Source organism: Oryzias latipes, chromosome 22, assembly GCF_002234675.1.
Source record: "Oryzias latipes chromosome 22, ASM223467v1".
In the NCBI taxonomy this organism is placed as follows: Eukaryota; Metazoa; Chordata; class Actinopteri; order Beloniformes; family Adrianichthyidae; genus Oryzias; species Oryzias latipes.
The window spans coordinates 21,205,712-21,227,488 of record NC_019880.2 but is presented as its reverse complement, the minus strand read 5'-3'; the positions used below and the strand labels follow the sequence as shown (position 1 = coordinate 21,227,488).

Below are 21,777 nucleotides of genomic sequence, written 5' to 3'. Positions count from 1 at the left end.
CATTCTGGGAAAATGTCCTTTGGACAGATGAGACATAACTGGAGGTTTTTGGTAATATCAGCACATCAGCTCTATATTCATAGACTCAAAAAGGAAGCATAAAATGAAAAGAACACTGTCCCTACTGTGAAACATGGAGGAGGCTCAGTTCTGTTTTGGGGCTGCTTTGCTGCATCTGGCACAGGGTGTCTTGAAGTTGTGAAGGTCAAATGAAATCTCCAGATTATCAAGGCATTCTGGATAGAAATGTGCTGCCTAGTGTCAGAAAGCTTGGTCTCAGTCGCAGGTCATGGGTCTTCCAACAGGACAACGATCCAAAACACACAGCCAAAAACCCCAAGAATGGCTGAGAGAAAAGCACTGGACTATTCTGAAGTGGCCTTCTATGAGCCCAGATCTGAATCCCATTGAACATCTGTGGAAGGAGCTGAAACATGCCATTTGGAGAAGACACCTGTCAAACCTGAGACAACTGGAGCAGTTTGCTCATGAGGAGTGGGCCAAAATACCTGTGGACAGGTGCAGAAGGCTCATTGACAGATACAGAAACCTTTTCATTGCAGTGATTGTCTCAAAAGGTTGGGCAACAAAATATGAAGTTATGGGTACCATCATTTTTGTCCAGCCCTATTTCAATAGATTGTTTTTTTTTTAAATAATTCTGTTAATCCACAACTCAAAAGTAATGGCTGATTTTCATTATTTAAATATTCAATAAATTTTAATTTATTGTTACTTTTGAACGTTTCAAGTCATTTCAGTGAGCATTGTGGACTTTCTTTTGTTAACTGAGGGGTATCAACAATTGTGTCCACCACTGTATATAATCTCGCTTCTTGCCGCTCCTTTTCCAGCAATAAATTAAGGTCTACTTGTACTCTAGTTAAATATCACTGTTTTTAATGAAGCAAATGTGTTGTGTCTTTTTTGTGTTTTATTTTCCTATTTTTTTTATCTATGCATTTGATCATTTCTGTAATGAGTTTGACACATCTGTGTATATTCTTTATTGCTTAAAATCAATCAATAAATCAAGGAGGAGAAATGTTTGGGACGATCATTTTATCACACGTAGTTCTGAGCAATATCACTTTTTGAGCAGAAATATATATTTATGCCTTTCATTTTTTTTAAACAAAAAGCAATCGTTTCAGCCGTTTGAAGCCCCACAGAACCTCACAGCTGGTAACCTTTATTTTGGTCAAACCAAGTAGCAGAGATGAAATATAAACAACAGTGTGCATCTTTACAATTCACCTTTGGAATTTACATCCCAAATCCTCTGTCTGAAAATCTGTCATTCTTAGCTGAACGTGTGTCTTTCTTTTTTTTTTTTTTTTTTAAATACCGATCCATCTTCTTAGCATGAAGGAAACGCACTGACCTGTCGACTTTGCAGGCTTTGTACCAGCCTCCATATTCACCAAACGGGGAACTGTCCTTCTGCTTCCCCTGCAGTCAGACATCAGATTACAGAATATCAGGCATCGTTTCATCTCACCATCACAAGTCTGTACTCCAACCATTTTTTTCCCCCCCATAGTTTCTTTATTGTGATTTTTAAAGCTTTAAACAACATCACATAAAAAATGTCAAATCTGGCATTAAAAGTAATATAAAAAAATACATACACATACAGGGATTAAAAAAAACAGGTAAAATTGGAAAAAAAAAGGAAAAAAAGGGCGGCTAAATCAGCAGTGTGATGTCCTTACACAAACATTTAAGTCATTCTTTAGCATTTGGTGGCTTTGGAAAAAGCTTATATAAGGATTTCACAAGTCTTTTTTCTTTGTTTTTCTAACAATATACAGTACAGACCAAAAGTTTGGACACACCTTTTCATTCAAAGAGTTTTCTTTATTTTCATGACTAGGAAAATTGTAGATTCACACTGAAGCCATCAAAACTATGAATTAACACATGTGGAATTATATACATAAAAAAGTGTGAAACAACTGAAAATATGTCACATTGTAGGTTCTTCATAGCAACCACCTTTTGCTTTGATTTCTGCTTTGCACACTCTTGGCATTCTCTTGATGAGCTCCTAGAGCAGGGGTCGGGAACCTTTTTGGCCAAGAGAGCCATAAACGCCACATATTTTGAAATGTAATTTCGAAAGAGCCATACAATAATGTAGTGTCCCTTTCCCACACTGAGGCACGGAGACTTAACCTCTTTTAAGGTTCTTTATTCGGGTTACTGCAGACCGCGACAAACGCCGAACAATTAATTCAGCAACTCCTGAATCTCTCCCGCCGAGACGAGACGAGAGCGCGTCTCCCAACTTTATATTCCCCTGCTCCCGCTGCAGCCCTCCCCTTTCCCTTATTCGGCCCATAGCTGAACCCCATTGGTCCAAACTACCTAACAACAGGCTGAGCGACAGAACTGAGAGCCAATCAGCTCTCTGCTTGATGCGGTCAATGAACTCCAGAACTTTTAACGCGGCCCAACAGCCACCCAACTCAGTCCGCGACAATATGTTTAAAACTAAAATACAAGTGAATGTGTGCATTTGATGTAATTTCAACCTTTTTAAAGTACAATAAGTCTGTGGATTCTTTTTAATAACATTGTTATGCTGTTTCTAATAAATGATGAGTATTTCTCGTGGTAGTTTTGCTGATGGTCTAGTCTGGTTTACGTGGTGAGTTTCTGCTTCATGCAGGCGTTGAGACTTTAAACGTGATCTTAGGTTGGTATGAATGTTTTGTAGATGTGAGACAGACTGCTCACATGCGGACCTGGAGCCAAACACACACTCACACGCTGCAGTGAGTGACAGGCAGTGGGTTTTACCTATTTACAATCCCTGCGCGATTCACCTGCAGCCTGTCCCCACAACACCTCAGCCCCACCCTCTGCTTTCTCCCTCACACATCCCGTCCCCGCAACTGCGCGCTCTTTCTCAGAGACGGGAGCGCGCAGTTTTAGGCACGGCAATTCACAGGTTTCCGGGTGGTACAAACTCTGTGAATTAATAGACAATTTTAAACTTATACTAGTGCTGGCGCAGATTTGTCTCTCTAAGCACCGCTACTACTGCGCGCCTCTGCCATCGCATCGCGCACGAGAAGGACTGGTCTAATGAAGAAAAAAAATTTGAATTAAAGATTTGTCTGCGAGCCACATGTGACCATCAAAAGAGCCATATATGGCTCGCGAGCCTTAGGTTCCCGACCCCTGTCCTAGAGGTATGTTTTTCACTTCACAGCTGTGTCCTGTCAGGTTTATTAAGTGTCATGTCTTGTCTTATAAATGGGGTTGGGACTTACAGTTGTATTGTGCAGAAGTCAGGTGGATACACAGCTGATAGTCCTCCTGAATAGACTGTTAGAATTTGTATTATGGCAAGAGAAAAGCAGCTAAGTACAGAAAAACGAGTAGCAGTTATTATTTTAAGAAATGAAGGTCAGTCATCCCAAAAATTGGGAAAACTTTGAAAGTGTCCCCAAGTGCAGTCACAAAACCCATCAAGCGCTACAATGAAACTGGCTCACATGCGGACCGGCCCATGAAAGGAAGACCAAGAGTCACCTCTGCTGAGGAGGATAAGTTCATCCAAGCCACCAGCCTCAGAAATGGCAGGTTAACAGCAGCTCAGATTAGAGAGCAGTTCAATGGCACACAGAGTTCTAGCAGCAGACACATCTCTACAACAACTGTTAAAAGGAGACTGTGTGAATCAGGCCTTCATGGTAGAATATCTGCTAGGAAACCACTGCTAAAGAAAGGCAACAAGCAGAAGAGACTTGTTTGGGCAAAAGAACACAAGGAATGGATATTAGACCAGTGGAAATCTGTGCTTTGGTCTGATGAGTCCAAATTTGAGATTTTTGGTTCCAACCACCGAGTCTTTGTGCGACACAGAAAAGGTAAATGGATGGACTCTACATGCCTGGTTCCCACTGTGAAGCATGGGGGAGGAGGTGTGATGGTGTGGGGGTGCTTTGCTAGTGACACTGTTGGGGATTTAGTCCAAATTGAAGGCTTACTGAACTAGCATGGCTACCACAGCATCTTGCAGCGGCATGCTATTCCATCCGGTTTGCGTTTAGTTGGACCATCATTTCTTTTTCAACAGGATAATGACCCCAAACACACCTTGAGGGTGTAAAAGGGCTATTTGACCAAGAAGGAGAGTGATGGGGGTGCTGCGCCTTCCTTTAACAGGAAGGTCACCGGAAAGAGTGTGCAAAGCAGTAATTAAAGCAAAAGGTGGCTTCTTTGAAGAACCTTCAATATGACATATTTTCAATTGTTTAACACTTTTTGTTATGTATACAATTCAATGTGTGTCAATTCATAGTTTTGATGGCTTCAGTGTCAATCTACAATTTTCCTAGTCATGAAAATAAAGAAAACTCTTTGAATGAGAAGGTGTGTCTGTACCGTATGTCAATCTCTCCAAGGCTAGACATGTCATCAATTCGTTGAGGGTGTGTCCATCTTCCACAACATTGCAATAATTCCTCGCTTGGTGTCTGCGCCTTCAAACAAGCCATTTCCCAGTCATCTTCAGAAATTACTCTAACCATTTTTACACCCTTTCACATTGATGGCCATCCAGCTGCCTAAAAGCTAAGCAGTACAGCATCGGCCACCAGCTGCCACCTCAGTAAGACTGTAACGGACTATTTAGCATTTGATGTCCCAAAGCTTTGCACACAGCATCCCGGCAGGATCAAAAGTTAAAGGTCAATCTAAAGCTTTGCTTTTAAAAAAATCATCCACGGACACCCGCCTTGCTTTTCTCCTCCCGCTCCTCAGCGTGCATCCAGATTGGTTTGTTCTCATCTGCAGGGAAACAGATTCAGAGCTGAAACCATCAGATAACAGCAGGAGACACTGCAAATGTCACTCTCTCTCTGTAGTATGACCTTTCACATTTAACTCTGGGCATTTGAATAATAAAATACATGGCAGCAGCCAAAATGTATTGACCTTTACATGAAAGATTTTTAACAGACATAAATTTGGGGATCTGAGCTTTTTCCAGGCCTGTTGACTTGTTGGCTGGCAACCCTGATCCTAAAGAGCCACAATCCTGCCTGGTTTCCACCTCTCCCTGCTCTGCTTCATGTCAATTACCTAAATCAGGTGTGTTCAGTCAATCAGGGAGTGGAAACACTTGACTCTGCTAATGAGCAGCAAGCAGATCAGGAAGAACTGGGAAAACAAGCAGGACTGGAGCCCTTCAGGACCAGTGTTGGCCGGCCCTGACTCGGAAACATGCTCCGCTTTGCTGTGAATGTAAAAGTGTGTGGGTGCTCCTGAATGCAGCGACGCCTCACCATCAACGGAACCAAATTCCCTCTCGTGAGCACGGGTCAGGATTTCTTTATACAGAGTCTCAGCTTGCTTAAACTTGCTCTGCTTGAGGTAACAGGATGCCTGACAAACACAGAGATCCAAACACAACAGACAATTACAGCTGGATCAAAGGCTGAATCAACAATGAATGTTCTCAACGTGACTTTATTTAATCTGCATTAATCCACGGAGGACGACGCCTCGGCGCCTCTCACCAGGTTGTTCTTAGTTTTGGCCACATTGGGGTCATCAGGCCCCAGCTGAGTCTGATAGATCTCCAGTGCTCTCATGTAATAATACTCCACCTCGTCGTATTTGCCCTGGTTCTGGCACAGAAGGGCGAGGTTGTTCAGCTGCTTGGCCACGTCTGGGTGGTCCTTACCCAAAACCTGGAACAGAAACCACAAAGACACTGGGAGTAGAGCAACAGTCAGGACTTTAATCTGTTTCTGAATTATTTTAAACGATAAACCAAACGGTACACAGCCGAATGACACGACACTGCTGCTACAGCAGCAAGTCTACTTTTCATGACACCACGATGTTTCTACCACCTCCAATATCAAGGATAGTTGTGCTATAGACAAAAACGAAGTAATTTTCTGAAATTTTCCATGTTTAATAGATTTTATGCAAGCATTTCACATCTACCCACACCTTTACATTTACAGTTTACTTGTATGTTGCTTTTATACGTCTTTCCCCTGTACTGCTGCACCTTCCTGCTATACTGTTTTACAGTAGAGATGCGCTGTAAGTCTATACTGTGCTGCTGTACTGTACCTCTATACTTTGCTGCTGTACTGTACCTCTATACCGTGCTGCTGTACTGTACCTCTATACCGTGCTGCTGTACTGTACCTCTATACCGTGCTGCTGTACTGTATTTCTATAATTTGCTGCTGTACTGTACCTCTATACTTTGCTGCTGTACTGTATTTCTATAATTTGCTGCTGTACTGTACCTCTATACCGTGCTGCTGTACTATACTTCTATACCGTGCTGCTGTACTGTACCTCTATACTTTGCTGCTGTACTGTATTTCTATAATTTGCTGCTGTACTGTACCTCTATTCTTTGCTGCTGTACTGTATCTCTATACTTTGCTGCTGTACTGTACCTCTATACCTTCCAGTATTGAGTTTTTTTTTACAATGAAGAAATGAGAAAATGCTGCTTCTGCATACAGTGTGGTTTAGTAACAGCATGTTTCTGAAACAGAAATTCTAAAAACAAAGACGTACTGCACCACGATTCTGTTCGGCTCTTTAAACTGGGATCTTCTTGATCCCATATCTTCTGTTTTTATGAAGTGTTTTCACAAACCCCTCAGTTAAAGAAACAATGTCAAGCACGTTTGTCCAACAAAACAAATTTTCTCATTTATTTATTTAACTAAACGACTCACTGTTAAAGAAAAGCAATATATCTGATGAGTAACTAAATAAAAACCAGTTTAAAACAGTAATATAATAAATGATAATGTTATGACTTCACGCCCAACAATGAACCCACCTTTTCTCTGATCTCCAGCGCTCTCTTGCACAGAGGTTCTGCTTCCTTGTACTTTCCTCTCTTTCCATACAGCACAGCCAGGTTATTAAGAGTTGCAGCAACCTTATGGAGAAACAGAAACATCCATTACCTTACAGATACTCTTCAGTCTTATGTAACTCGTAATCACGTGTGACTGCCACATCATAATAATTATTTAATGCAACTGATTAAGTACAGTAACAGACAAAATTAAGGCTTGGTAAAAAGACTTTATGGAAGTGTTGGTACTTGATCTACATCTACAGGCATCAGCAGAGACATCTGCTCTGAGCTCTGATTGAAAGTCATGAGAGTGCAGTGAAGATGGAAGAACAGAAAGGTGGGTGACGGGGTGGAAGGACAGAAATTCAAAAAGGAATATGGCAAAGGTAGGGAAAGGAAATGCCTAATATCTAGAAAAGAGCTTTGAGATTTTTCAAACCAAAGACTCTTTCACACACCCTTAACCTGACTACACCAGTTTGTAATCACAGGAATGAACCCCAACTTTAACCATTCCCTAAATAAATTGGCCCTTTTGACACGATGGATTAAAAAAATTCAAACTAGAAGGGTTTGACATTTCAGGATATACAAAACTTACACTGGCTCACAGCGCAAATACCACAGACGCCTGGCATCTGCATGACTGTGCGCAACCTAGAGACATATGGTTAAATTGATCTTAAATATATCCAGTGTATGCATAAATACTGTCAAAAGTGCAAGCCGTGGGTGGTGGCCGTCTTAATAGAGCCTGGCCACTATTGGAGACCAACGTCTAAAGCAGGGATGGGCAAACTACGGCTCGGGGGCCACATGCGGCCCGTCAAACTATTTAATCTGGCCCGCCACACTAAAATCAAATATATTGATAGGTCTTATTGATTTATTTTCCCTGTAATTCTGGTGTCTCCACATAGATGACACTTCACACATAAAATGACTATTGTTTAAGTGAAGAAACTTATCATGCTTTGGTGTTGTGTTGGAAGATTTGCTGTTTTTCTAATGTTTAGTTTATGTAATCATTCCAACAGCTCATAAATGCATCATTTTTTCTAAGTTTGCTTCTTTCCGTGAAGGACATCAAGCCGTTGCTGCAACTGGCATTAAAAGTGAGAATAAAAGTCACAGATTTAAGATAAAAACACCAAAATGTTTGGTTTTAAAATATACAATCATTTTCAATCAGAGAGGAAACATGTTTTTGTTCAGATTCCATAATATTTCTTTCTCTGGGGAGGTGGATTGCCAAATCCCGCCACACATCCATTCCTGGTCCGGCCCTTCTATCAAATTTTAGAATCCTTTGCAGCCCACGAGTCAAAAGGTTTGCCCACCCCGGTCTAAAGTCATGAAAACCTGTTAGACCCGGCGTTTGTTGGAGACCGGCCACTACTGGAAGATATACAGCGTTTTATTTAACCTCATGTTGGATACAGTCCAAACCAGGAGATCACGTCGGATCACATTGCTAGTGACAGTTTCTCTCAGGCAGTTCTTTTAAACATGGGGGGGCCCTGATATTTATGTCTCATAATACCAGGAGGCAAGCTCCGGTTCAGAAACTTTAAAGTGCTGTACTGTCATGCAGTCAGTTCATTTCACTCTGGTCAGAAGGGGACAAACCCTTGATATGAGATAAAAGCAGTCAGAGAGTGAAGTGAAATGAGATCTCCAACACAGGATAAACTGGTGATCAATTAAACCAGGACGAACTACAGTTAGTAGGTCTAAAACAGATCAGATGTGACAGTTCAATCATTAAATTGTGAATCAATGTTAAAATCTTCAACAGATATTTGCGGAGGAGTGAAAAATCCCGGAAGGTGTTGACAGGATACGGGACTGAGGACATCTAACCTCTGTGTTACAAACTGGAGCATGAAGGGGATCCAAACAGGGGGGCACAGGCCTGCTGGGGTTAACACAGTTAATCAACCTGCAGTTTGCTAGAGGTCACAGGTGCAAACACAAGCCAACAGACCGGAGAACAGGCCTGGCCCATCTTTCACACACGATATCTCATCACACTCTACAGACAGACTAGTGTCTGCAGTGTGAGGTGCAGTAGAGGTGGTCCCATCTGTTTTGTGAGGACTTATAAAGGTCGACAAATGCAGAAACGGTTCTTTCTGTAGGTTGTTTTTCTAAAGATGTCACTCAAAGTCTGACTTTCTATAAGCAAGATGAACGAGACGTTTGAGCAGAAAAAGACAAAAACTGTTTAAGACCAGCCTTGAGACGGCAGCAGAGCTTCTGAGCAGTCTAGCAAGCATCTGTCAGGCCTTCTTTAACCCTCTTCATCCCGTTCAGGGGTGACGGGAGCTGGAGCAATCATCGTTAAACCGGAGGACACCCGTCCACCACAGAGCCGTTTTGGATTTAAACTATTTGGAATTGTCAAATGCTGTAATGTAGACAAATGCTCAGCAGGGCAGCGACATCCAGCTGTCAAATTCCCACTTGTACACTTTCCTTGATGTCTGGTCTCTAACGGTGATACACTACACTGGGTTTAAAGGGGTCGAGGACAACAAAGAGACACGTTTCTGTGTGTAGAAAGGAAACCAGGACACGGATTCCTTCAAACCTGTAAAGCTGATGAAGGTTGACATTCATTAGATTAAAAAAAGCAATCATTAATTCCACCAAAACTAAAGTACATAAAAAGGAGATAACTTTTACAGAGAACAAACATTTACAGCCGTCCCTATTAGCAGTGAAAGCTGATTCGCTGTGGCGACCCCTGACGGGATATGACGAAAGGTCAACAACGTATTACTACCTTCAGCGTTGAATTTTCCAAATAATTGTAATAAATCTTCAACAAATATTTAATAGCAGGTATTAGCAATAGCACTTGTTCTGAAGTGTGGGCTGTTGGGTTTATTCGCTGTAAAATTTAGTTAGAGTTTTTGGAACTTTAAACTAATAAAGGCATGTTGAAGGGTTCCTGGAGAGCTGTGGATCTGATTCTATCGATGTTTCTCTGTTTGCAGTGATGTGTGAAGCTAAGAGAAGGAGCTACTGTTGCTGTTGATCAGCTCATTGCCCTTCTGGTAGAGTGTCCGGCCTGTGACTGGAAGGTTATGAGTTCAAATGCAGGCCGAGTCATACCAAAGACTCTAAAAATGGGACGCACTCATTAAGGGGTTGGATTGGGGGTTAATCCACCATATGAGTCCCGAGCGCGGCTGTGTCTGCAGCTCACCGCTCCCCCAGGGGATGGGTCAGAACACATTTCACACGGCTAGGTACGCGACAGCTAACTTCACTTTAACTTTAAATACTTTAACCCTAACCCACAACATCTCTGCTTTGAAAATCTCCATCTCAGAGTCAGACAGACTGATGCACTCACAGCTGGATGGTCCTTTCCAAGAGTCTTCTCCCTGATGGCCAGAGCGTCATTCAGCAGGTTAGCTGCCTCCTTGTATTTGTTCTGATCCCTGACAAACAGCAGAAAAAAGGTAAACACAAACACCAATGACAAGGTGACAGACAACAGTCTGTCAGTGTTCGGGTTACACGCTTGAACTACTTTTGCTGCAGTTCCCTTGATCAGTGGAACCAAGTAGATGAGATTTAAGACTAAACTGACAGTTGAGATCTGTACAACGGAGGCATAGCTACAGTCAGGTACAATTTTTGTCTAGTTTCTCTGAGTCATCCTTTTGTTCCCGCCTCACTGGACGACAAAACGAGCGCTAGCTTAGAGCTAGCACTGCATTGTAAATCTCTACTTGTGTCAGGCTTTGTTTGGCCTCATCTGCAATCCAGCTCTCATTTGGAGAGCAACCACACAATTCTGCGGGGTTGTGTTGACATGCCACAGTGTGGAGGCCACAAAAAGACTGATGCGGCTTCACTGTTATGCATGCCTCTCTGGCTTCATGGAATTTTTAGTTACTCCAAGGTGAAAAACAGTCCTTTCAAAATTATCTAGAAAAAGGAACATCAGAACTTCTGTGAAGGCCACGGGAAAATGCCTCTGTGTGAACTACAGGCACAGTTTTTCTCTACCAAGATCATGGCTGGAGATACTTCTCCCTTCTTTTGATTAACATTTTGAGGCTTAATCAGTCGCACACCTGTAAACAAGCGCGAGGATGTTGAGCATGGTAGCTACATCTGGGTGGTCGTGTCCAGAGGTCTTCTCCAGGTCTTCCAGGGCTTGTTTGCAGAGGGGCACCGCCACCTCGTACCTGCCCTGGGAGGCGTACTGGATCACCAGGTTGTGCAGGGTTCGCAGACGAGCTGGGATCTCGTATCCTCCCTGCTGAGCAGCTGCCGCTGCCGCGCTGCCGTGGGCTGGCTGGACTGAATGCACAGGAGGAGGAAAAAGAAGCACAAGAAACAGAAATAATAAGAAGAGACACTATCCATTCAAACCTGCAGTGCTGCTGCTTAGGCTGAACGTTTTTCCAAAATGTCAACAATAGTTGCAAAGCGCTAAGTAATGCGATGTCTTCCGATAGAACAATAAGGTCACTCCTCAACAGAAGCCGGTCTCAAAACTCAGGATAACAGCCCAACCAAAACACACATTGGGTTTTTTAATAAACATGTTTTGCCAAGCTTTACTTTATCTCTACTTTATCCTGTTACCAGAATTTGACCTCAGTGTTTCTGAGGTCATAAAATGAGTCAAGACTAAAAAACTACAAATAAGGGCAGAAGGACCTTCTGAGAGGACATGTTGTAAAAGAACTGTGTCCTCAATAAAAGACAAGCAGTTGTTAGAAAGCAGAGAATGACAAGGATGGGATGGGGGGATGATGGGATGGAAGGAGGATGGGATGGGATGGAGGGAGGATGGGATGGGATGGAGGGAGGATGGGAGGGAGGGAGGGAGGATGGGATGGAGGAAGGATGGGATGGGATGGAGGGAGGATGGGATGGAGGAAGGATGGGATGGGATGGAGGGAGGATGGGATGGGATGGAGGGAGGATGGGATGGAGGAAGGATGGGATGGGATGGAGGGAGGATGGGATGGGATGGAGGGAGGATGGGATGGAGGGAGGATGGGATGGGATGGAGGGAGGATGGGATGGAGGGAGGATGGGATGGAGGGAGGATGGGATGGAGGGAGGATGGGATGGATGGAGAAAGGATGGGATGGAGGGAGGATGGGAGGGAGGGAGGATGGGATGGAAGGAGGATGGGATGGAGGGAGGATGGGATGGAGGGAGGATGGGATGGAGGGAGAATGGGAGGGAGGGAGGATGGGAGGGAGGGAGGATGGGAGGGAAGGAGGATGGGATGGAGGGAGAATGGGAGGGAGGGAGGATGGGATAAAGTGAGGATGTCACTAATGAATGATGTGTGAAAGAACAATGAAGAAGAAAGCTCGCCTTTGATAACACAACACAAGCATGCAAACACCATTACTGTTGAAACAGTTTACACTACTTTCTTTTTCTTCACAAAATTCACAAGGTGTCACGCTACAATTCTGGAATTTTCTGTAGCTTTAGAAGCCGGTTCTGTAAGACTTAAAGGTCTTGGGTCAAAGTGAGTCAGGGTGGATGATGCTCGATGGGGAAGACGTCTAGTCTTCTGCTCTCCCATCCACCATGACAGAAGCAGAGCCTCAGGCGAGTCCAACTCAGAGGGAATATGACAGATTCTGCAGAACCTTCTCTTTCTGGGGCTATTTTCTCCGTATATTTCTTTTCCATGCCGTTCCTTTTTCAGTGAAAGTCCAGTTCTTAACTAAAACACATCTGACACGGCCAACACTTCCTGGTTCTTGGGATTTGATGAAGTGAGGAGAGATGGGATCAAATATCTGCTTATCGTGTCCATTTCAAGTCCAACTCCTACGATCTACACTCTAGTAACTCAAAATACATTTGACATGTGGGCTCGTGAAACACTGACAAGTTCAATGATGCCTGGCAGTGATGAAGATCAAAAGAGGAGGAAAAACTTACTGCCTGGAGCCTGGTCATCCTGGTCATCTGGAAAGAGATCGTCCAGAGTCTCCTTACTAGAGTCGGAATCCTTTTCCTCCTGAGACGTGAAAAGGAGAGATGAGACGATGGTACTCTGCTTCATTCATAGAAAGTCCCCCCAGGAGTATTTATACTTCCGTTCATACGCAAAGTAATTCAAAGAGCTTCACAGAAACAGACCAACAAAACTTTTTTTTAGATTTCATCGGAGCTTTGGCTTACATCATTTCCTTTGGGCCCTCAGAGGCGACTTTTTACGCCCTGTTCTCCATGGCCCCGTGGGCCTCTTTCATAGCCTTTAGCCCTTACAGTGTGATCATGTTTCTTTTTCAAATATTACTATGTTGCTCAGCTCCCAAAGACAAAATCTTAGCTGTAAACATGATTCTGATGACTTCAGGCTGCCACCATCATTCCAACCACTTTTCCCTAAGCTCCCCGCTACCCAGCAGTTAGACGACTCCAACCGGGCCAGGGCCGTGGCCTGAGGTAGGCCCTTAAGGAGTTGACTAACTTGATGCACCGCTGGTCTAATCTCTACCTGCTTCATCTATTCTCTTCATCAATGTTATGGCCTTCCAGTTCTTCCTGGCTCTTTACTTGTTTTTGTTTGTTCTTGTGGAACTGATTCCATGAATCCAGCACTTTCTTCAGCCTTATTTCTTTATATTTTCCCTCAGGCTGTGGAAAACTCGAGTCACTTTAAGTAACACATCCAAAACACTTTATAGGTCAAAGCTTTGGTCTGCATACTCAGAGGGGTGAAATCAGGAACGGTAGCAGCAAAAGCAGGAGGACGCAGAGCGCCATCTACCCTAGAATTTGGCACATTCAGCTCAAACTGAGCCAAAGATGAACTGTACTGGAAGCGACAGCTGCATGGTGCAATAAACCGACCACAAACCCCACATGGCGGACGACCTCAGCACTTACTGAGGGCGAGAGGTCCTCGTCGTACTTCTTCAGCTGGTTCATGAACTCCAGGTGCTTCTTCTCCTCTTCCAGCTGGGCCACACTCTGCTCGCTCCTCTGCAGTTTCTGCTGAGTCCCGGCGAGCTCGTCCCTCAGCCACTGGTTCTCCTGGCACAGCCGGCGTACCTGAGCACGTAGCTTCTGCTTCTCGGACTCCACTGAACTCAGGTGGGTTGACAGCGCCATCATCACCTGCCACAGAAAAGAGAACGCATGCCAGATATAAAACTCCACACAAGATCTGGCGGACGGTTCAAATGTTTTACTAATTCACAAACTTCTAATCCAAAAGTTGATGTGAGGATTACTTAATAAAAATATAAAGATTGACTGTTCATTCCTCACAGCTACAAAACCCTTTACAATCTAGTGATATGCAAGATTAACTAAGGAATACAAACAGTAATAATACAGAAGGTAAAATGTTTTAAATGTCAACTAAAAACCCACCTTTTTAGAATATGCTTTAAAGTATTTGGGGGCATTTTTGTTTTCTTTCATTGCATTGTTATTTGTCTTCTATGTGATTTATTGCTAATTGTTTTTGTAACTTTATAATTTTTGTTCTTAATTTGTCTAATATTAAACGTTGTCTTTCTTTCACTGTGAAGCACTTTGGTGCCCTAACGATTGTTGTTAGGTGCTTTATAAATAAAGTTTCTTTCATTCAAATGTGAAAGACTTGATCACATTTTCCTCTGTGTATCTCCTGTAAAACAACAACAAATGTTAACTTTAGAGGTAGTTAAAGGGGTTGAGGGTAAAAGCCACCAGTGCGTGTTTGTGACTTTCCACAAAGTGAAAACACTAGAGAGTCTGCAGACGTTCAGTGTCTTCATCAAACAGGTTGTTGGGACACAGAAGATGCCGGAACATCAGCAGTGACCTGTCGGCTGCCCCGTGTTTGGAAGGAGCAGCACTACCAGCAGTGGTTGGTTTGTAAACTTTTTCTGCAAATCAGCAGTTTTTATGTTTCCTCCTCTGGGGAGTGAAGCCGTCTATTTCTACAGTTCCTCTTCAGTTGGGGAAGTTGCCCTTTCTCTTTCTACTGAAATGCCTCTTGCCTCATTCATGGATTAAGATGCCTTTGACACAGATTCATATTACACTCACCGCATATTCTATAGCCACAAAATGTGTGGACACGTTGAATGTGTTTTCACAGAAAACATTGATGGTACAACAGGTTAAAAAAAGCTGCTGGTGCTCCACACAGCCTACCTGAGCTTCACTAAGTCCCAACTCAAGCATCTCCAGGGACTTGCGGATCATATGTGACTTCTCCTCGACCAGGACTCCCTCCTCGTCCTGCTTTAGGCAGCGCAGAGTGCCCAGCAGGCCGTCTAGGATGGAATGGTGCTCCTGCTTCAGGGCCTCCAGCCCCTGGATCACCTGCTTGGTCTGGGAGATGATCTCATCTTGGGACAGCTTCTCCGCTGGATCTTCCTCCTCCTTCACCATGGTGGACATGTCCTCACGCATCCTGCAGATGCAAGAAGGCAAAAAGTTCCTCACATCATTAGGAAAAACTGCTCAAACAACTATTGTTATACTACAGTCTTTTAAAACACATGATTAAACTTAAGGAGCAATTTGTAACCTAGAGGCAGAACTTTAACATTGATTTTGTGGTTAACTGATAGTCAGTGGGAAGACTTGAGAGCAGGTGTGGTGTTATTGGGTCTGGTTCAAACTGAGGCAGCAGTGTCTGAATGTTCTACAGTGGTATCCTAGGCACTTTGACATTGGGAGTTGGGTCATCTAGACCCACTAGACAGTGCTCTGAACCTTTTTTCTTCAATGATTTGTGATCTTCACTGGTGTCCATGGATTACATGAAATCTTACCACCTTTATCCACCTTTTTCATGGTAACGAGAACACGTCAATGTAAGGGTGGGGTCATCTAAGATAGCACAAGGGATACCGACTATCCAGTCTGCAAAAGATGGAGTCATGAATCAACTTGTCTGAATCTTGTCTGGACATGAGACTATTAACCCCCTCTGTTTGACTAAGATGGGAAAGGCTGGAATTTTTAGTTGTAAAACTTTTAAAAGATTTTTGCTCCCTTAGAGATAGGCTGAGAAGCTCGGACAACTGCAAAGAGCTCAGATGGACGGACGGACAACCGGATGGATGGACGAACAGACGAGCTCATAAACATGTACATCAGTATTAAATAGGTACGGGATAACGTGGTGTCCCATTTATTTCTGATAGTGGACACATCGAAGTCCAATATGCTGATACCACGGTCTCAAAGAAAAATAATACACAATCCATTTTTTAGTTATTTATCCTTTTTTTTGTTTAAAGCACTTTTTAACAAAAAGTGGACAATTTGACGCTTGGTGCAGCGTGTTGTCAAGGTAACGGCTGAGTCGTTGTTCTAAGGATCTGCCCTGGCTGTGATTTTTTTCCTACCTACACTTACTGCGCATGTGCAGAGCGAAATTACGTCATTTTTTTCAGTCCTGGTGGACCGTCCATAATGCTGTGCTTCCCCTTCATCTTGCGATCATGCGGTCGGCGCCACCCCTTCAGTTTGGATACTCCTCCGTGAGGACGCGCTGCCTCCCCGTGAATCTGTCCCACTCCCCCTGTGAATGTCTCCTACCCTGCTGTGTTTATGAGCTGACATGGTAAACAGTGCGTTCATTACTATACAGTAGGTTGGATTGTGTGATACGGTAGGACTCCGGCACCGACCTCGAGTGCAGCGGCAAAGGAAAGCAAGCGTCACGATGGTTAAATAAAGCATCAGTTCAGAGAGAAACTTCTCCTCTAACCGCTTGTTTTTGTTCAGATGATGAAACTAAAGTTTGTTTTAAAAAAGCCAGCACAGTGATACAGAGCATTTAAGCTAAGTGACCAAAACCTTTTTTTTTTTTAGGTGTTCGTTATCACTGTGGATTTTGTAAGGGTTAATGGCCGGCGAAGTGTGCATTATTACTTTTTAACGCACGCCGTGGAAGCCTGAACCGCTTCGCGGAGGACGGTTGCTTCCGCGAAGTGCGTTAAAAAGTAATAACGCATCCTTTGAAGGCCATTAAACCCGCTTATACCATGGTCACTTACAAAAGCAATACATATTAACCAGATTTTAATCCTTTTTTAATTTTTAATCCTTTAATAAAATCCTTAAATCCTCAATAAAACAAAACTGAAGATTTCAGAGTGGACTTTTCTTGTGGCACACCTGTGCAATAATCATGCTGTCTAATCAGCATCTTGATATGGCACACCTGTGAGGTGGGATGGATTGTCTTGGCAAAGGAGAAGTGCTCACTATCACAGATTTAGACAGATTTGTGAACAATATTTCAGAGAACTGGTTATTTTGTGTATGTGGAAAATGTTTCACATCTTTGAGTTCATACCATAAAAATGGGAGCAATGACAAAAGTGTTGCGTTTATATTTTTGGTCAGTGTATATACATGCTGATCTTTCCAATGGGTTGAATAAACCATCAGTTCAGAGAGAAAGTTCACCTCTTACCGCTTGTTTTTGTCCAAATGATGAAGCAAAAGGTTGTTCTAAAGAAGCCGGTGCAGTGATACAAAACATTTAAGTTAGGTGACCGGAACTTCTTTTTTCACTATGCGGTTATCAGGTTTTAATGCACACCCAGCAGCCAATCAGAATCGAGTATTAACATGGAACATGGTATAATTAACTATTATTATTATAATTAACTATTATTTTACGAAAATCTAAAAGGTATAGTTTATCCTTAGATCCAGACTTTCTTTGCCTCGTATGCCTTTTCTCCCATCAACACGCAAACAGACACCCCAACACATACACACACACATAAGAGGATTAAGACAGAGTGCTTCAGCAGCACTTGCCTTAAGCTAACAACATCTCCACAAGCACAAAAGACTGAAGACTGTCAAAAACATGACCACGGTCAAGTTTCACTACTCAAACTGACGAAACTGCTAAAACAATAGTGTCTTCTTACAATTATCTGTGATGCCCTTAATTGAAGCAACTGCCCCCATTAGAGATGCTTTAAAGTCAGCAGACATGCCCTGAACTGCCCCAGGAGGTCCAGTTGAAGAAGACTGAATACAAAAATCACCTGGAGACTTTTGAAAAGACCGCAGGAGGAAGGACAGCAGCCATGACCACGAGATGTGATAAATGCACTGAAGGACTGGAACATGATCATGTTTTTGGTCAGACTGCTTTTCTGTTAGAGCTGCCAATGAGTGGAGCTTCACCCCCATAACTGTTAGAAATCAAAACACTTATAATTCATTAAAGACACAGTTAAAGACATGGCTCATTAACAGATAATACTTCATATATCAGAACAGACGTCTTGCTGGAAGTTGAACTGGTTTCATTCATTCCATAAATGCTGAGCACTCATTCAAAGCTCTGTGGGTTGTTGGAAAATAGGGAGGTAATACGTTTTCCAAACAACAGTTTTGTAGTTCAGCAGAAAAAAAATGTGCATCCACAAAAGTAGAAGAAAACGTTAAAAGCTTCTTTTTTGAAGCTTACACCTGATGGTACTTTCACCCAGGAGAGAACGCACAAAAGAATTACAAACAATCTACTGGAACTAGTTTCACTTCATTTTTAAATCTTATCTCCTTTATACCTTTTGCTTTCTAGTCCTTTTAATATGCTGTCCTATTTAACCTTAAATGGTTTCAGAGGCCACTCAGGGTCTCAAGTCATGTTTGGACTCATCTCCCTTAAATCTTTTTTAAGTTACACACAATTATCTTCTTTTTAACTAAAAGACAGGAATCTGCTGTGGTTTCAAATCCGAAAAATATGCTCAGTTTACCTGTAGAAGTTCTAAAAAAACAATTTTTTTCAGGATGTAAAACAGACAGACCTGCATCAAACCGTGAAATATCTAGCACTTATAGGTCTGGGTTTGGAAAACAAAACATAGAAATTAAATCAATCTTTGTTTAGAAAATTATAAATCGATTTATCAAATGCATCAACTGACTGAAGTCCACTTCTTGTTCTTCCTCTTGTGTGCAAAAAATAGCTTTGCTGTTCATTCAGAATACAATAATTCAAAAACATTCATGATAAAAAACATTCCACTTTAGATTAAACTGCAAGTTCAGTGAGGGCAGTTTTTTAAAACCCAGCAATTGTTCTAGACATAAAAACGTGAAATTGAGCCCTTATACGTTGATGAAGATTCAAAGTGTCAGGATGAAGGTGGGGCAGGGCAGCGCCTCACAGCAAGGGAGTGTTTCTGAAAGGCTTTGATCCAGGCTGTCATGGAGTAAATGCAACCCGAATGCCAGCACAGCCGCCCGGGACGCCGCATCCTGCGTTATCCGGCTCTTTAGCATGGACGTTGATATTCCTGCAGCTCCCAGACTCCCCGCCCTTCCAGCTGAGAGAGGACCACACTGGGATGCACTGTGTGCCAGAGGCCGCGTGCTCCACACAGACGGGCGGCTTTGACCGCGCGCCTCAGCCCTCTGAATGGCAATGAGAGGAGCACTGTCACGTGACAAACCCGGGTCACAACCACACACTGTCGGGGCCAAAAGAGCCCGGCTGCCAGGCCACGGTAGCTCTCTACGTCCCTCCGCTTCCTGTCAGCAGGTTGATAAACCCGCAGAACCGGCAGCTCCAGCTCACATTCCTGTCAAACCACGGAGCTGCCTGCGAGCAGGAATGACAGCTAGCTAATCTAACGTGCTTATGGCGTCTAATTCCTGACATCGCCGTAAACAAGGCAGTCCGTCGCTCCAGAACGAACATTTTAAACCCATCTCATAATGAGCTACTGTGCCACAATACTTAGAAAAGGATCATTTTAGGAAGGCAATCGCATTCAAACCAAGAAATACACCGAGCCCTTACCGTTCTCTGGGACATTCGTTGCCGCTGAAGCTCGACTGTAAGGTTCCTGCTAGTATCCCGGGATTTTCGTGGTGTGTCGTTTTGGTCAACTACTCGTTTCCGTCGCCGGTGAATCAGTGAGTCTTCGCGCCGCCTGAGATTGTTGGGTCTTTCTGAGGACTGAACCCGGACTTCACCGCATCAGGTTCTCGTTGTGTTGTTGTAGCTACACATTCTAGCCACCTAGCAACAGCGTGTCAGAACCGGAACCAAGCCTTTTTAATCTGAGCCGCGCGGGAGAGGCCGCTTCACCGCCGCCTCCATTGCCGCAGCAGCTCCATGAAACCCACTCGGTACCGGCGACAGTGAGCCAGACGGAGGACCTGCGGAAGTGACAGCTGTGTGAGCCGCTGACTGACTGGGCAGAGCGTGAAAATGGCGTTCCCCGGCGCCCCCGCTTCTCTCGCCGGCAGCAGTGACGTCATTCCGACCAGATTAAAGGGGAAGCTGCGGCGCGAGCGCTCAGATTTCTGGCGTTCAAATCAGAAAATGACGACGGCACAAACAACAACAAAAATAGTAGTCTAAAATAGTACTTGTCAAAGAGAAGTAGACTAAATTCTTAAACTAGATCCTAAAGTAAACAGGAAGTTTGTGGAGAGGGGCGAGTCTGGAGTAATGGGACACATGATCTCTGCATTCTGCAGCAACACTTAATTATTCTTCTCACAATATAAAGGAAGATTCAATATTTAATGACACAAATGATAAAAAGACTGATTGATTTTAAAGTCCTTATTTCTACCCATCAGTCTCAAATGATGAGAAGTGCTCTTGATGATGAGTAGTGTAATTCGTTTGTCCAATAAAAAAGTCCCCCCCTTCCTGACTCCAAGGTGTCTTTTGACCTTTGCAGTACACAGTTACTGAGTCAACAGCGCTAACATCCCCACGAGAAAGTTTACTGAGCAAAAACAAGAACTTTTGTTTTTCCTTAAGGTCTACCTCTCCAGTTCATCTCAAAGGCACTGTTGCAATAGCTGGACAGAGTCACCGCTGTTTTCTGATAAGGCAATGACATTCAGAAATGGAGTCAGAGCCCAGAATAAATTTTTGAGGTGCACCGCACTCACAAGAAAAGAGGAACCAGCAGATGAGTGCTCCCTCTGATGGTAAGAAGAAATGATCTGATAACTACCCACCTTTGGCCAAGTTTGTGCTTCTTAGCGAACGGCCATCATATCAGTCATATCGCGTCCCTATAGCAATTGTGCAATGTAGTTCTAAGGTTTCCCTTGTGACTGTCCACGATAACTGTCTGCGACAAACTTCTGATTGCCGTTAATATTTTTCAAGCCTGTCGACTGGATTGTCTCCAGTGTTTCAGGTTAAATCTTTTATTTAGAGTCATATATTAGGAATTTTTGAGATTCTGCACTTTTAAATGGTTTGTTTCTTTTTTATTTGCAATTTTTTAATATCCAAAAGAGTTAAGTTTGTGGTTAATTAATGTTGCAGGCAAGAAAAAGAAGGTGTTAGGCAACATGATGGTAAATACTGTATTATTATTTGTATTTTAAAATCTGTAACATACCAAATTACTATGTTTTTAACAATAATAATAGTAATGGGATGACATTTCTATGGAGAGCTGCACAGCTCTACATGTGCTCACCGGAGGTAGCCCGACTGCCATTAGGTACCAAAATGAGATTCTCAGACTCCTGTGAGACCAGATGCTGGTGTGATTGGTCCTTGGTTCCTCCTAATCCAGACAATGCTGGACCACATGTGGCTGGAGTGTGTCAGCAGTTTCTGCTAGCTAGACAAAGGTATTGATGTCACAGACTGGCCCGTCTGGTCCCCAGACCTGAATCCAGCTGAGCACATCTGGGACATCATGTCTCAGTCCATCCAGCAACACTAGACTGTCCAGGAGTTGGTAGATGCTTTAGTCCATGTGTGGGAGGAGATCCCCCAGAAGACCATCCGCTGCCACATCAGAAGCATACCAAGGCGTTGCTAGGAGGTCACAGGAGCATGTGGAGGCCACGCCCACAACTGCCTCATTGAATCCCAGCTGGATCAGCCTGTAGTGAGTTTCTCCAGTTTGATTTTGAGTGTGACTACGCATCCAGACCTCCAT

At 43.3% G+C, this 21,777-nt stretch overlaps 1 protein-coding gene across 8 annotated transcripts in view; it reads right to left on the bottom strand.

The window, feature by feature from the left end:
- The window catches only part of klc1 (kinesin light chain 1), a 39,982-nt gene that overhangs the window by 16,773 nt on the left and 1,432 nt on the right, over nucleotides 1–21,777 (bottom strand). For 5 of the 8 annotated variants that reach the window (XR_002872588.1, XM_023951256.1, XM_023951259.1 and 2 more), the window contains exons 1-11: nucleotides 19,653–20,104; nucleotides 15,014–15,275; nucleotides 13,754–13,984; nucleotides 12,800–12,878; nucleotides 10,954–11,182; nucleotides 10,224–10,311; nucleotides 6,836–6,937; nucleotides 5,535–5,708; nucleotides 5,301–5,400; nucleotides 4,751–4,803; nucleotides 1,385–1,452 (exon numbers count right to left, since the gene is read on the bottom strand). Coding sequence is in view for 7 of the 8 variants with exons in the window: in XM_023951256.1 (XP_023807024.1) it covers nucleotides 1,385–1,452; nucleotides 4,751–4,803; nucleotides 5,301–5,400; nucleotides 5,535–5,708; nucleotides 6,836–6,937; nucleotides 10,224–10,311; nucleotides 10,954–11,182; nucleotides 12,800–12,878; nucleotides 13,754–13,984; nucleotides 15,014–15,274 (1,385 nt within the window). In the remaining variant the exon portion in view is untranslated. Of the gene's footprint in view, nucleotides 1–1,384; nucleotides 1,453–4,750; nucleotides 4,804–5,300; nucleotides 5,401–5,534; nucleotides 5,709–6,835; nucleotides 6,938–10,223; nucleotides 10,312–10,953; nucleotides 11,183–12,799; nucleotides 12,879–13,753; nucleotides 13,985–15,013; nucleotides 15,276–19,652; nucleotides 20,105–21,777 lie in introns of those variants that run through there. The other 3 variants (XM_023951261.1, XM_023951262.1, XM_023951257.1) reach the window with 3 other exon arrangements.